Source organism: Hyaena hyaena, unplaced genomic scaffold, assembly GCF_003009895.1.
Source record: "Hyaena hyaena isolate Hyena2069 unplaced genomic scaffold, ASM300989v1 scaffold_71, whole genome shotgun sequence".
Taxonomy (NCBI): Eukaryota; Metazoa; Chordata; class Mammalia; order Carnivora; family Hyaenidae; genus Hyaena; species Hyaena hyaena.
The window spans coordinates 318,960-332,419 of record NW_024080704.1 but is presented as its reverse complement, the minus strand read 5'-3'; the positions used below and the strand labels follow the sequence as shown (position 1 = coordinate 332,419).

The window sequence follows — 13,460 nt, the reverse complement described above, 5'->3', positions numbered from 1 at the left end:
CCTCGGAAGCGCAGGCTCGTGGCGCTGCTCTGGGGGGCTCCCCGGCACCCCAGCCTCTCATCCCCAGCCCGCAGCACCTCCGGGGCCCCCCCTACCCTCAAGAGGCACCGGGAGTTGTCGCAGGGGGGCCTCGGGAAATTCCCTGGACCCCTGTGCCAGGAGGTGCCCGGTGCGCCCGCCCCCCCACCCCGAGGGCGGTGCCCGGGGGCGCTGCCCCATGGAGCGGGGAGGCGGGCGCCGTCTGCTCTCGGAGCCGTGACCCGAGTCGGAGCTCCGTGTCGCAGCCGCCCCGACCCCCGCGGATCATGCGTCGTCGCCCCTGGCTCGCCGGTCCTGCCGGGCTGTGAGCCCCCCACTCCTGGCCCGTCACGGCCCACGCGCCATGGGCAGCACCCACCCTTGCCCCTGGCTGCGGCTCCGGCTCCGACCTCGGCCCCAGCCGCGGCCCGCGCTCTGCGCGCTCCTGTTCTTCCTACTGCTGCTGGCTGCCGCCGTGCCCAGGTGAGCCCTCACCTTACGCCCCGCCCTCCTGGAGAGCTGGGACCCCCAGCCCCGGGGGGCCTCTGGCGTTCCCGCCGGGGCAGGGGACCCTGAAAGAAGGGAGGGACAGTGTCGCAGGAAAGTGCTGGTGCCCAATGAGAGGCAGTGCCCTCAAAGGAGGGGGCTGAACTGGTGACAGAGTAGGGGCAGTCCAGGGAGACAAGGCAGTGCCCAGGAAAGTGAGGGCTACTAGAAGAGGAGGTGTGTGCATGGAGGGGAGCAAGTGCCAATCTGGAGTCCATGCCAGGCTGGGGGAACGCACCCCCAGCCCAGGAGTAAGCTCCAACTGCCTTGCTCCTCCTTGGAGATCGCTCCCAGGCAGGGGCACGGGTTGGGGGCTGGAAGGGAGTAGTTCAGGTGGGGTCACTGATGAGACACTGCCGCTGGAAGAGTTCTCGGGGTGTGTGTGTGTGTGTGTGTGTGTGTGTGTGTGTATTTTGTGAGCCCGGCAAGCTACGCTGTAAACAGCAGTCTGTGTGTCCACATACGTGTGAATGTGTGAGGTTATGGATCGATGTATGTTAAGATGAACACGCGTGTGTGCTTGTGAGTGTCTTTACATAAGTGTGTAAAACTATGTCTGACTGAAGCAGGCATGTGTGGAAGTGTTCCTGGGTCTGGGTGGCCATCTCAATGTGCGCAGAAGTGTGTCTGTGTGAATGTGACCGTCTGAAACATGCCCTGGGAGTGGTCTCCTAGGGATCAATATGCATGTGAGCATCTATGCCTGGGGATGTACTTACGAAGCACTGTGTGCTCACACATTTCCGATGTGTGTGCATTTACTCATTAACCTGTGCGGGTGTGCAGCTGGGGGGAGGGGTGTTGGAGGAAATGATGAGAGGCTCCAGGACAGGAAAATGCTTTAGGAATATACTGATGGGCCAAACCCTTCAGAAGCAGGGGTTGGTAACAGAGGGATTGTGGCCTTTGGGACAGAGTGTAAATTGTTAAATGGGGCCCTCCTAGCTCCCCAAACACTCACCCACACCCAACCCCCACACCTACAGGTCTGCACCCAACGACATCCTGGGCCTCCGCCTCCCCCCGGAGCCTGTGCTCAATGCCAACACGGTGTGCCTAACATTGCCGGGCCTGAGTAGGCGGCAGATGGAAGTGTGTGTGCGCCACCCCGATGTGGCCGCCTCAGCGATCCAGGGCATCCAGATCGCCATCCACGAGTGCCAGCACCAGTTCCGGGACCAGCGCTGGAACTGCTCCAGTCTCGAGACTCGAAACAAGATCCCCTACGAGAGTCCCATCTTCAGCAGAGGTAGCTGCCCCCCGCCCTTGCCCTTCTGCCCACCCCATCCAGCGCCCCCACCCCGAAAGCTATCTGCCAACCATCCCCAACCCACTGCCTCAAGCTGGCAACCTCCCCAGGTGCCCATCTACCGACCATGCTGCTCTTCTGCTTCTTTCTGGTCTTGGACAGTCCATGGGGGCCAGCCAAACAGGGAAGACGTGGCTCCAGCCTGGGCTGTGTGGGCTGACCGTGAGGGCTGTAGAGGGTTCCATGCCCGAGAACTGACTCCTGGCTTATCCTGCCCGGTCATTGCCACTGTAGATCTCAAGCCTGGGAAATATCCGTATCTGTCACCTCCCTCAATTTACCCTCTACCTAGTAAACAGCACTTAGGATGGAGAGCCTGTGATAAAGTACCCAGAGGCAGCACGAAGGACTTTTGCCAAATGGTGTAGGTGAGGGAAGCCTGGGCAGGTAAAACGTCAGTCCGTCTGCAGAAGCTCTTCCCGGCAGGGTACACCACCAGCCTTTGTGTCACTCCCGCCGCCCCCGAAAACCTTCTCTGAATCAGCGGCACTGGGTGTGTGCATGCCTCCTGCCCAGCAGGCCTGACAGCCCTGCCAATCCCTCTTCCCCTCGCAGCCCAGAGAAGCCACAGCCCACTCCCTGTCTTCCCTCTGTGCCTTCCGGGTGACCCAGGGCCCACCCTGCCACCCATAGGGTTGGAGATGGCAGGAGGTCTGGTCACTCATTTCTGTTCACACCCATCCCCTGCCCTGGTACCTTATGCCTTGCCTCGGGTCTCTTGGGGGAAGATGGAGGTTATCTATCTCTCCTCTCAGCTGCTTGAGTGGGACAGTGGGGGGACCTGGCTCCTGGGGACTTGTCCAATTTTCGTTGCCAGTGGAGGAAGAGCGGTACCGCTGTATTCTGTGGCCTTGGGGCCCAGATGCTTCTAGGAGCGTCAGACTCTACCCTAATTTCAGAAAGAACTCGGCAAGCCGGGCGGGGCCTTTCCCTTTTCGCCAGGACCCCTGCTTGTGCACCCCCTGGGCCCCCAAGGCAGGGGCTACCCCAGCCTCCTCGAGCCCAGCCCGGGGCCGCCCGCCCCGCCCCCGCGCGCCCTCCCCCCTGCCTCCCCCGCGCGCCCGGGGCGCTGTTTCTACCCTGCCGAGCCCAGCCCGACGCGTGTGGCGGCATGCAGCCGCGAACTAATCCCCGCGGGCCGCGGCAGACGGCTCCCGGCCCGAGCCGCGCGGCTCTCCAAGGGGCACCCCCCCATCCCGCCCGCCCCTGCCCCGCGCTCCCGCCCCGCCCGTCCGCCCTGCCGCACCCGAGCCCTGCCAGCCTTCAGACTGCAGCTGCCCGGGACCCCCGGCCGGGCGCCCCGCCCCGGCCGCCCGCGCTCGCCCACGCCAAGTGACAGGCCTGTGCCTCTCTCCCTCGTTGGCCCGGCGGGGCCGGCGCTCGCCGACGCCGCGCGCCCGCTCCCACCCCGGGTTTCTAGGTCACCCGTGCGCTCCCCGACGCCCCGTTTTCACTCCAGCACCCGGGCCCGGGAGGTGAGGACCCCGGAGCCCTTGGCTTTGGGCTCTGCTAGCGGGGAGCGGGGCGGGGGGTGGGGGGGTTGGATAGGCCCTGAGGTTCTCACCCCCTGCCGCTCCAGGTGAAGCAAGGCAAGACAAGCTCTTCATCCCTCTTCCCGGCCACGGTGTCCCCAGTTCCCCTCTGAGCCTCCTGTCCCCTCTAGATAGACTGCGCCCACGCGTCCTGATTACTTCGCCCCGCTTGAGGCCCCTGTGGCCGGGTGGAGGACGCGGGGTCTTTGAAGCTCTGGGGTGAGTTCAGAGCGGTGGAAACGCGCGGGGTTGGCGTGGTGCCAGGCACTCCCGGGTTCACCTGCAGTTTAATAAGCGGGAGGTGAGCTGGGGGGACGGGTAGGGGGAGAGGTTAGGGGTGGAGGGGGGGAGACTTGCCGGGGCTAGCCAGGGTGGGGCAGCGCCCAGCGCGGGGGGGAGGGGCGGGACAGTGGCTGCCGAGCTCTGCCAGGGGGGCTGGGCTCTTTCCTTTGGCCTTGGAACACTGTCCTACCTCTGTGGCTTCTGCTCCTGCATTGGGACACCCCACTTTTTACCTGTCCCTCTTTGGAGGAGACTCTAGGCTTCTGGAAGGAATTGCCACTTTCTCTCTCCAGGGGCCACCATTACAGCCCTCTCTCACTCGGTGTCTGTGTTCCTCCCTCCTCTGGGGTTATTTCCCTGTCCATCTTGGCCCCTCATTTCAAGGACTACCTAAATTTGGATTCCATGGGGCCACTCTTGATGGCAGCCGTTCCCTGGACTGGCTCCTTCCCCTCCCCCTCCTTCCCCTTCTTTTCAAGTTATGAATCGTCCCATGTGCGGTCAGGTGACCTGTTTCCCACAGCGGAGTACTGCTTGCTGACCCCTCTTCCATCCCAGACTGCCTGTGGGATTCTCTTCAAGGTGCCCTTGGCCATGTTTAAAATTCAGAGACTGCAGGGAGGAAGTGGTCCCTGGGGCCTATTATCTTAATACTGTTAACTGCCATCTAATTGTCCTGGCTTCTCCCCCTAAATGGGTTGGGCTGAAGGGAGGGGGTTCCAACGTAGGAGGGAAGGGTGCTCCAGCACCTGGAGTGGACAAGCTTGGGAAGGCAGGGCATATAATAGGGCTCTATCCAGCCCAGGAGAGGGCATGGAAGGGTGCTGGAACCTGGGGGTAGGAGAGAGAGGCCTCTAGGGGGCAGGATCAGAAAAAGCCGTGGAGGGTTCCCAACCCAGGGGCAGCTGTGACGTAAGTGCCAGGACACTGGTATCCCCAACTCTTTGTTCTGAGGACCCAGACAGTTGGGGCCTGTGTGGGCAGGGTGCTGGGCAGCACATGGGGGGGGGCTCATTGTGAAGACTGGAGCACCCATCCATCTCTCATTCAAGATGCAGGGGCAGTGGAATGGGAGGGGATGAGGGGCCAGGGAGAGGCGGACGGAGGCAAGTGTAGTAGGTTCAAGCAGCAGGTCCCAGGAGTGCCCACACAGGTGAGGTAGTGCCCTCTCCTAGGGCCCAGATCCATCCAGAATGGGTAGAAAGAGGAGTCATGAGGCCCTCTAGCAAGCAAGGCTCTCAGCCCAATGGAAGCCCACAGTCTGAGAGTTTGGCCTCTCTTCTCCAAGGCCCGGGTTCTTTCTTCTCCCACCTCCCCTTTTACATTCATCTTGAGGACTCTTGGTCTTGTGGCTAGGCCTCCAGGCGTGGGGTGCGAGGTGGCACTCAGAAGGGGAGACAGAGGCACAGGCAGCTATATCCCAGGATCACTTAAAGTTCCATTATTCTGATAGCACCCAATAAATTCGCTAATACATATTAAGTACTTGCTGTTTGTTTGGCACTGTTCTAAAGCACTTTATCTGTACTGTAAGATCTTCGAACGATGCCCATGCAACAGGTCTCATTAGTATCCTCATTTTACAAATGAAGCTAAGAGAGGTTGGGTAACTTGCCATGAGTCACACAGCTTGTAAGTGAGCTGTAGAGCCAGGACTCAAATGCCACCCAGCAGACTTTAGAGACTGCACTCGACCCCCTGCCCTACTGCCTCCCAAGCTACCAGGCCACCATGATCTCCCACCATGTGTCCAGAGGTGAGTGGTACAGTGGAGTAGTCCAGGAAATGAAACTCACATGTACACACAGACACACATGCACACGCACACGCACACACAGATACCTACCTCTGTTTGCACAAACGTGTAGCCACATTCAGTGTCACCCCTAAGTGTTCCCACATGCACACAACCTCTTCCTCCCTCTCAGGCCAGGCACATGAGCATGCACAGATTATATGCATGGAGGGAATGGAGACCAGATCTCTCCCCTTCCCTCCCTCTTTGACTCAAATAGGCGGGGCTCAAGCTTCTCTGACCCCTCCTGGTTCCCACAGGCTCCTGAATCCTCTCTCCTCCATGCTCCCCTGCCCTCCGAACCTCCTCCCCCAGCCCCTTCCTGGCCGTTGGCTGCAGCCTGAAGCAGCAGCTGACTCCACTTAGATGCTGGCAGTCCCTGTCCCAGATCAAAGGCAGGACGGCTAATTGTGCGTCTTAACAAGCACCCCCCCCTCCCTCCATGCTCCAGGCAGCCCAGCTGGCCACGGCCCCACCCCTCTCCCCCTCCAGCTGGCCAGATGGCACAGTGCCTGCGTCTGCTCCAGACAGTCGGGGCCAGGACCGAAACTGGGGCCCTGAATGGGAGCTGGGAGCAGACTCAGAAGTCTGGACTTCTCCGAATCTTGGATGTTGGAGCAGAGGGTGGTCACACAAGCCCTGCCTGGTCACCACGAAACGGGGCTGTGGCCCATGGGATGATGTCTCTAGCTGCCTTGGGTAGGTAGGGGTGTTCTCTATAGACTGTAGACTATATTTTTCCTGATTCCTCCGGGCCTGCCTCTAAATGTCACAGAGCCTGGAAGATGGTGGTTGGCCTACCACACCCCCTGGACGAGACTCTTGCCATTTCTTGGTGCCAGGCATAGACAGGGCCATAGAAACCGGAAACTGGGCTACCTGGGTTTCTTAATCAGGAGCGTGTCTTCCCTAGAGCCAAATGTCTTTTAGCACAAAGTTCCCAGGCCTGGGAGCTGAGAGAGCTGGGCCTGGGCCCTGCTTGGTTCTGCTCTGTAACCCCTGTAACCTTGGGCATCTCCCTTTTGCACAGTGTGTGTGTGTGTGTGTGTGTGTGTGTGTGTGTGTGTGTGTGTTGGAGGGGAGATGATTTCTGAGGCTTGGGCTGCTTCTGGAAGTCTGAGTATTGCCATTTGTGCTAGGAGTGGGCTGATGACTGCCCTAGCAATAAGGGAAGTGCTCAGAGTTCCGCAGCTAAAAGGCAAGGGACAAACACAGGGTGTGCTCCCCAGGGACTTAGGTCTGCACTTTCCCTACATCCCGTGTCAATGTCTACTCCTCTGCAGCTCCCACCAATTCCCAATATCCCCTTAAAAGGCTCCCGCCCAATCCCCATCCCCTACTGTCTGCTCATAGCTGGGCTCTTTATGGAAAAGGTCTTGAGATATCACAAGCTGGAGAAAGAAGATAGGCCTTCACGGGCTCCTGGTGGCTCATGTGATTTATTCTAAAGTGGGACTTGAGCTGCTGAGCTCTGTCCCTGACTGGGGGAAACAAGAAGCGATGGGCTAAAACTGCAGCAGTAGTGAGTGAAGTCAGACAACAGGAAGAACTTCTCAATAATAGCTCATGTTCATGCAGTTAGTTACTCTGAATAAGGTGCTCTTCGAAGGACTTTAAATTTACTAATGAATTTAATCCCTGGATCAATAATGGAGCAGATAATAACAATCTTGTCTTACAGATGAGAATACTGAAGCACAGAGGTCAAGTCACTTGGTCAAAGTCATGTAGTTATTAACAGTTAGTAAGCAGAAGGGCCAGGATTTGAACCTTGACGATCTGGCTGCTCCTGAGTTCATACTTTTAACTACTACACATTTTGTCGAGTTTTGTAGTTGTTGTTGTTCTGGCTAGACAAGGAAAGGAGGACAGGACCCTATGATGCAGAGGGTGAGTGTGAGGGTCAGGTTTGGGCTAGGGTCTCTGTCCAGTCTTAGTTGGCTCTCTGAGGTCTACGGAGACTCCTAGAGCATGTCCTTCCAGGCTTCAATGCTAGGGTGGAAGGATCTAGTGTTTCTTCCTCTGAATCTCTGGCCTCCTGCAAGCCATCAGGCTACAGCCAGGTTCTGGGCTTCCCGCACAGGTGCCTATGGCACAGGGGAGTTCTCCTCTTCATATGGAGGCTCTCATTGCTCTTGACTTCTTCTCCCACTGCCCACGCTCTCTTGGTTCCAGAGGCTGGTCAGAAACGTATAAAATGCTGCTAGCTGGTCCCTTCTCAGATGCAGAATAAGCAAGAAGCAGCTTGCGGGACCACGAGCCAGACCCTCCTCTGTAAGTAGGCCTCCCCCTGCCACAGGCCCGGGTCTTCCCAGAGGATGGCTCCGGCTGAGAACACGAAGGAGAAAAGCAGTGTACACAAGTCCTGGACCCTTGCAAGTGGTCATCAGGGGTTTTAGCTCTGGAGCATCAAAAAGAAGGTGTCTGCCTTAGCTCTCAATTTTTAACACTACTGCAAGGTAATGGGCTCATTTCCAGCATTCCTCAAACAACCTCTTCAGATGACGTAGACCCCCCAGGCAGCGTGGCTGGGCAGTGCCCTTTTCCGAGCAGATTTTCTGGGATGTCCTATGGACAGGGAAAGGGGAAACTGCTGGCTCTTTTCTCTGCCTCTTGGATCTGGCAATCAGAGAGTGTTTTGTAGTGGGCCTCAGAGGGTGGCTCCAGGCAGGCGATCTTGGGGCCCGGAGCTGTCCGAGGACACCACCATCTCCTCTTAGTTACCCTTGTGCCCATCAACATCGTCTGGAGCCTAGAATTCCATCCCTAGTAATTTATTTTTGAGGTTAAATGTTGCCTTCTTTCTGCAGGCTTATTTTTACATTGCAAATATCACATGAGAGGTAATAGATGAAGGTCCTGATCTGAAAAAGAAATGTTTCCCAGATACTTTGTGCCCAACAGGAAGGAGGGAAACTCGAATGCTGAGCTTGCTAAGGGTGATGGTAGTGAAACAGGGAATGAAGTACAAAAGAGGGTGATGGGGAGACCTTCCCCACCTGCATGCAGAACTTCTGATGTGATTTCTGCCCCTCTTTGAGTCTGTGTCTTTGTACCGGACCTTCACCCAACACTGGGCCTCGGTTTCCCCTTAGTATGGAAGAGGGATGAGACGTGGAGGCCCCTGAGAGCCTGTTTCCTGGATCTCCACCCTCAGGTTTCCGAGAGAGTGCCTTCGCCTATGCCATCGCAGCAGCGGGCGTAGTGCACGCGGTGTCCAATGCCTGCGCCCTGGGCAAACTGAGGGCCTGCGGCTGCGACGCCTCTAGGCGAGGGGATGAGGAGGCCTTCCGGCGGAAGCTGCACCGCCTGCAGCTGGACGCGCTGCAGCGCGGTAAGGGCCTGAGCCACGGGGTCCCGGAGCACCCAGCCCTGCCCCCTGCCAGCCCTGGCCTGCAGGACTCCTGGGAGTGGGGCGGCTGTAGCCCCGACGTGGGCTTCGGGGAGCGCTTCTCGAAGGACTTTCTGGACTCCCGGGAGCCTCACAGAGACATCCACGCGCGCATGAGGCTCCACAACAACCGAGTTGGGAGGCAGGTGAGAGCCCCACACCCACCTGGGCCTGCTCCAGATCCCTCTGCCTAGAGCCCCTCCCTTCCTTCCAGGCCTCCCTCTGGGACCCACCGCTCTTCCCCTTACTCAGCAACTCTCTCATTGCCTCTGCCCAATCCAGTCATCAAACATGCATTGGATACCTACTGTGCACCAGGCCCTGGACTAGTCTGGGGTGCAGGGATGAAACAAACCCTGTCCTGGATCAGCTCACCCTCTGCTCAACAGCCTGTTCCCATTTTTTTTCCATGGTGAGCTGTGGAGGGGGTACAGGGCTGCAGACAGGGGCTCTGGGGCCTTGGCCTTGGTCTGTCACTCTGTGGCCTCCCCTAGGCTCATCTAATTCCCTGGTCCGCCCTGCCCTGCCCCAGCTCTAATGTTCCATGATTCTGTGCTCTCCTGTGCTGTGACCCTTTACCTGCCCTCCCAGCCTTTCTGTGCAGAATGAGGGATTCCTGAAAGGGGAGATTCCTGGGGGGCCACTGAGGGCCCGTGTTATGGTTACCTTCCTCCCTTTTCTCCCTATACTTGACTGTCCGTACTCTCTCAAAGGCCATAAATTAAAAAAAGAAAAAAAAAAAAAAGGAAGAAGAAGAAGAAAGGAATAATCAATCGCCTGCATTTATCGAGTGCTTACTATGTGTTAGGTACTGTCCAGAGCACCTAACCACATATTAGCCTTTTTAAGTCTTTACAACTACCCATGAGGGTACTAGTATAGGCCTCATGTTCAGATGTGGAAAGTGAGGTCCTGAGAGATGAAGGAGCTTGCCCAAGGTGGTGCAACTGGAAAGGAAGTGGTAGAGGCGGGTGTATGGCCAGGCAGCCTGTACACTGAGCCTGCGCTCTTTTGCTCTGCGGGGTTGTCTGCACAGAGTGCGTGCCTCCTTAGCCTTCATGGTAGCTCAGCACCTTCCTTCTCCGGCTAGTCAGCCCCCTGTGCCTTCTCTAGGCTCTGTCTGGCCTGCTCTGGCCTCCTTTCTGGCGTCCCCCCACCCTGGCTGGGACCTGTGCCTCCTCACTCCCCTTTCTCCTGTTCTCTCAGCCCAGGCGGTTCACCAACTCCTTCCACAAAGACTCGGAGCTGATTCAGCTCTTCCCATCCTGACTTAGAGGTGAAGTAAACTGAGGCATATCCAGCTTCAGGTCACATCCAGCTTCCACCCAGCCCTGCCCTATTAATGCAGCTCTTTTCCCAAACGTCTGTGCTCGCCCAGCCCGTACCAATGGTGCCGCCTCCTCCTCGTTAAACGGGTTAATTAATGGCTGCTGTCTGTGGGAAGCAAATATTCTGGAGCTGTTGGCCAGCTGGGGCCTTGGGCTCGGTTGTCCATGGTTTTGCCACCACAGCTGTACCTACAAGCTGCGAGGCCCTTTAAGACTCCAAGGGCAAGGTCTCTTTCTTCTGGCCCTAACTGCCCAGGGGAGGCCCCAGGTCACTGCTCTCCCTGTCTGAAGGTGTGTTTTAGAATGGGGCGGGGGAGGGAGGAAGAGGAAGATGTCTCTGGTGGCTCTAATAGTGTCAAGGGGTTCTTTGGGAGGAGATTCTAGGGCAAGTAGAGAGCTGGGCAGGGGATAGGTATGTTTCCCTATAATGGTCTCCCTTGGAGGCCTGGGAACTTCTCAGTTTCATTGGGCTGGGGGTCCGGCTCTCTGACGGTCCACTCCCATTCTGTTCCCTAGAAGGAACTGTGGCATTCAGCATTGGGCAGAATAAGCCCCCAGCTGGTATAATGGGGGAATGGGAGTCTCCCCAGCTCCTGTCCCCTCCTTAGGCTCCCTACAAAGGGCTGCAGACCCCAGTGGAGGAAAGGGGCTTTCGCAGACTTCCCACAGCCCCCATTCACAGCCTAGATCAAGGCCAGAGGCTTTGGGGATGGGATATAGTGGGGCCAGCACCCCCCTGCTCCTGGCCCCCACCTGAGGGATGGAAGGAGAGGGAATTTCCCTGAGGATCTGGGATCCCCCCTCAGGAAGCAAGAGCCTCCAGCCCCAAGGGCCCCCTGCAGCTGGTGGGAAAGGAGAGGAGGAGAGGAAGGAGGGAATTCCCCCAGGACCTGGCCTTGTGGGAGGCAGATGGGAGAGCAGCCGAAGAGCTGGCGGAGTTCTTCTCCGGACTGCCTGGCTTAGGAGCTGTGCGCCCGCCTCCCCCCGCCCTCCTCCGCCCCCCTGGGCCCTGCTTTGGGCCTCAGCGTTTGCATCTGTTCAATGGGAGTCGGTTGCAGAAGTCTCCGAGATGCTCTCGCAGGCCAGTGTCTGCGCTGGGAGGAGGGCCGTGGGGCTGGCCGCGGGCGTCACCCCTCGCCGTGCCTCCCTCTGCAGGCGGTGATGGAGAACATGCGGCGGAAGTGCAAGTGCCACGGCACGTCAGGCAGCTGCCAGCTCAAGACGTGCTGGCAGGTGACGCCGGAGTTCCGCGCCGTGGGGGCGCTGCTGCGCAGCCGCTTCCACCGCGCCACGCTCATCCGGCCGCACAACCGCAACGGCGGCCAGCTGGAGCCCGGCCCCGCGGGGGCCCCCTCGCCGGCCCCGGGCGTCCCGGGCCCGCGGCGCCGCGCCAGCCCCGCCGACCTGGTTTACTTCGAGAAGTCGCCCGACTTCTGCGAGCGCGAGCCGCGCCTGGACTCGGCGGGCACCGTGGGCCGCCTGTGCAACAAGAGCAGCGCGGGCCCCGACGGCTGCGGTAGCATGTGCTGCGGCCGCGGCCACAACATCCTGCGCCAGACGCGCAGCGAGCGCTGCCACTGCCGCTTCCACTGGTGCTGCTTCGTGGTCTGCGAGGAGTGCCGCATCACCGAGTGGGTCAGCGTCTGCAAGTGAGCGCAAGGCCCCCCTCCCTGGGCCTGGCCCCCTGCCGCTCGCCCGGCCCGCAGCGTCGCCCTGGCTCCTGGGAGAGGAGTTGGGACCATCTGATCCGAACAGGAACCTGCCGGGCGCTGAGGGTCAAGTCTGCAATCAGGGGAGAGTCCAGGCCTGCCTGGACCCCACCACTCACGTCTGTGGGCTCCAGGACTGCTTTGCCTCCCCGCTTCTTGCCCTAAAGCTCAGACAGCACGGTTGGGCCAGGAATTGCCCCACCCGGAGGACAAGCATCAGCCAGGCAGCCTCTGGGCGTCCTTTATGCCTTCACCTCTAACGCTGGACAATGAATGGAAGCCGATGGGCAGGGGAAGGATGATTAGAAAAGAAGAAATGGACATAATTGAACTGAAGTGATTCTGTAGAGGCCTAGGATGCCCTCCCCCAAGGGCCTCTGTCCCTCACCGTTCATTTAACAAATATTTATTTTGCACTCTTTGTAGCCTGGCACTCTGTGGGGAATGATGGGTGCTGGGGCTGCAGATGTGAATAAGAGAGACACTGCACCGGGCCTCTTGGAGTTTACATTCTGGCTGGGAGAGAGGGACAATAAACAAGTAAATGTACAAACAGGGTCATCGCAGACAATGATCTGTACCACGAAGAAAATAAAGCACGGCGCTGGATGTAGAGTGATTTGGGGGGAGTGGGGCCTCTTTATTTTTTATTTTTTATGTTTGCATATTTAAAAACCTATTTTTATTGAGTACAGTTGACACACTGTGTTACGTTAGCTTCAGGTGTGCAACATAGTGATTCAACACCTCTATACCTCTGTCACCATACAATGCTGTTACAATACCATTGACTGTTCCCTATGCTGTGTCTTGTAGTCCTGTGACTAATTCATTCCGTAACTAGAAGCCGGTGTCTCCCACTCCCCTTCACCCATTTTATTCATCCCCTCACCCACCTCCCCTCAGGCAACCAAGAGTTTGTTCTCTCTATTTATAGGTCTGATCCTGCTCTTTGTTTTCTCATTCGTTTCCTGTTTTAGATTCCACAATTGAGTGAACTCATGTGTTGTTTGTCTTTCCCTGTTGGATTTATTACACTTAGCAGAATGCCCACAAGGTCCATCCATATGGTTGCAAATGGCAAGATCTCTTCCTTTGTTATGGCTGCATAATATTTCATTCTGTGTGTGTGTGTGTGTGTGTGTGCGCGCGCGCGCGTGTGGTGTGTAGATACATACATACACACACACCCACGTCTTTTTTATCCATTCATTTTTTAATGTTTATTTATTTTTGCCAGAGAGAGACAGAGAACGAGTGGGGGAAAGGCAGAGAGAGAGAGGGAGACATGGAATCCAAAACAGGCTCCAGGCTGGGGCGCCTGGGTGGCTCAATTGGTTAAGCGTCCGACTCAGCTTAAGTCGTTCGTGGGTTCGAGCCCTGCGTCGGGCTCTCTGCTGACAGCTAACTCAGAGCCTGGAGGCTGCTTCAGATTCTGTATCTCCCTCTCTCTCTGATTGCCCCCGCTGCTCACACTGTCTCTCTCTCTCTCTGTCTCTCAGAAATAAATAAAACATTAAAACAAACAAACAGGCTCTGAGCCGTCAGCA

General features: G+C 57.8%; 1 protein-coding gene across 1 annotated transcript; it reads left to right on the top strand.

Annotated features, from left to right (window-relative positions):
* The first annotated feature begins 382 nt into the window (after nt 1-382).
* WNT10A (Wnt family member 10A) lies at nt 383-12,514 on the top strand. The gene is made up of 4 exons (XM_039233190.1): nt 383-501; nt 1,551-1,813; nt 8,640-9,019; nt 11,357-12,514. The coding sequence occupies exons 1-4, from the start codon at nt 383-385 to the stop codon at nt 11,852-11,854; spliced, it is 1,260 nt and encodes a 419-aa protein (XP_039089121.1). The 3' UTR covers nt 11,855-12,514.
* Nucleotides 12,515-13,460: the final 946 nt, after the last annotated feature.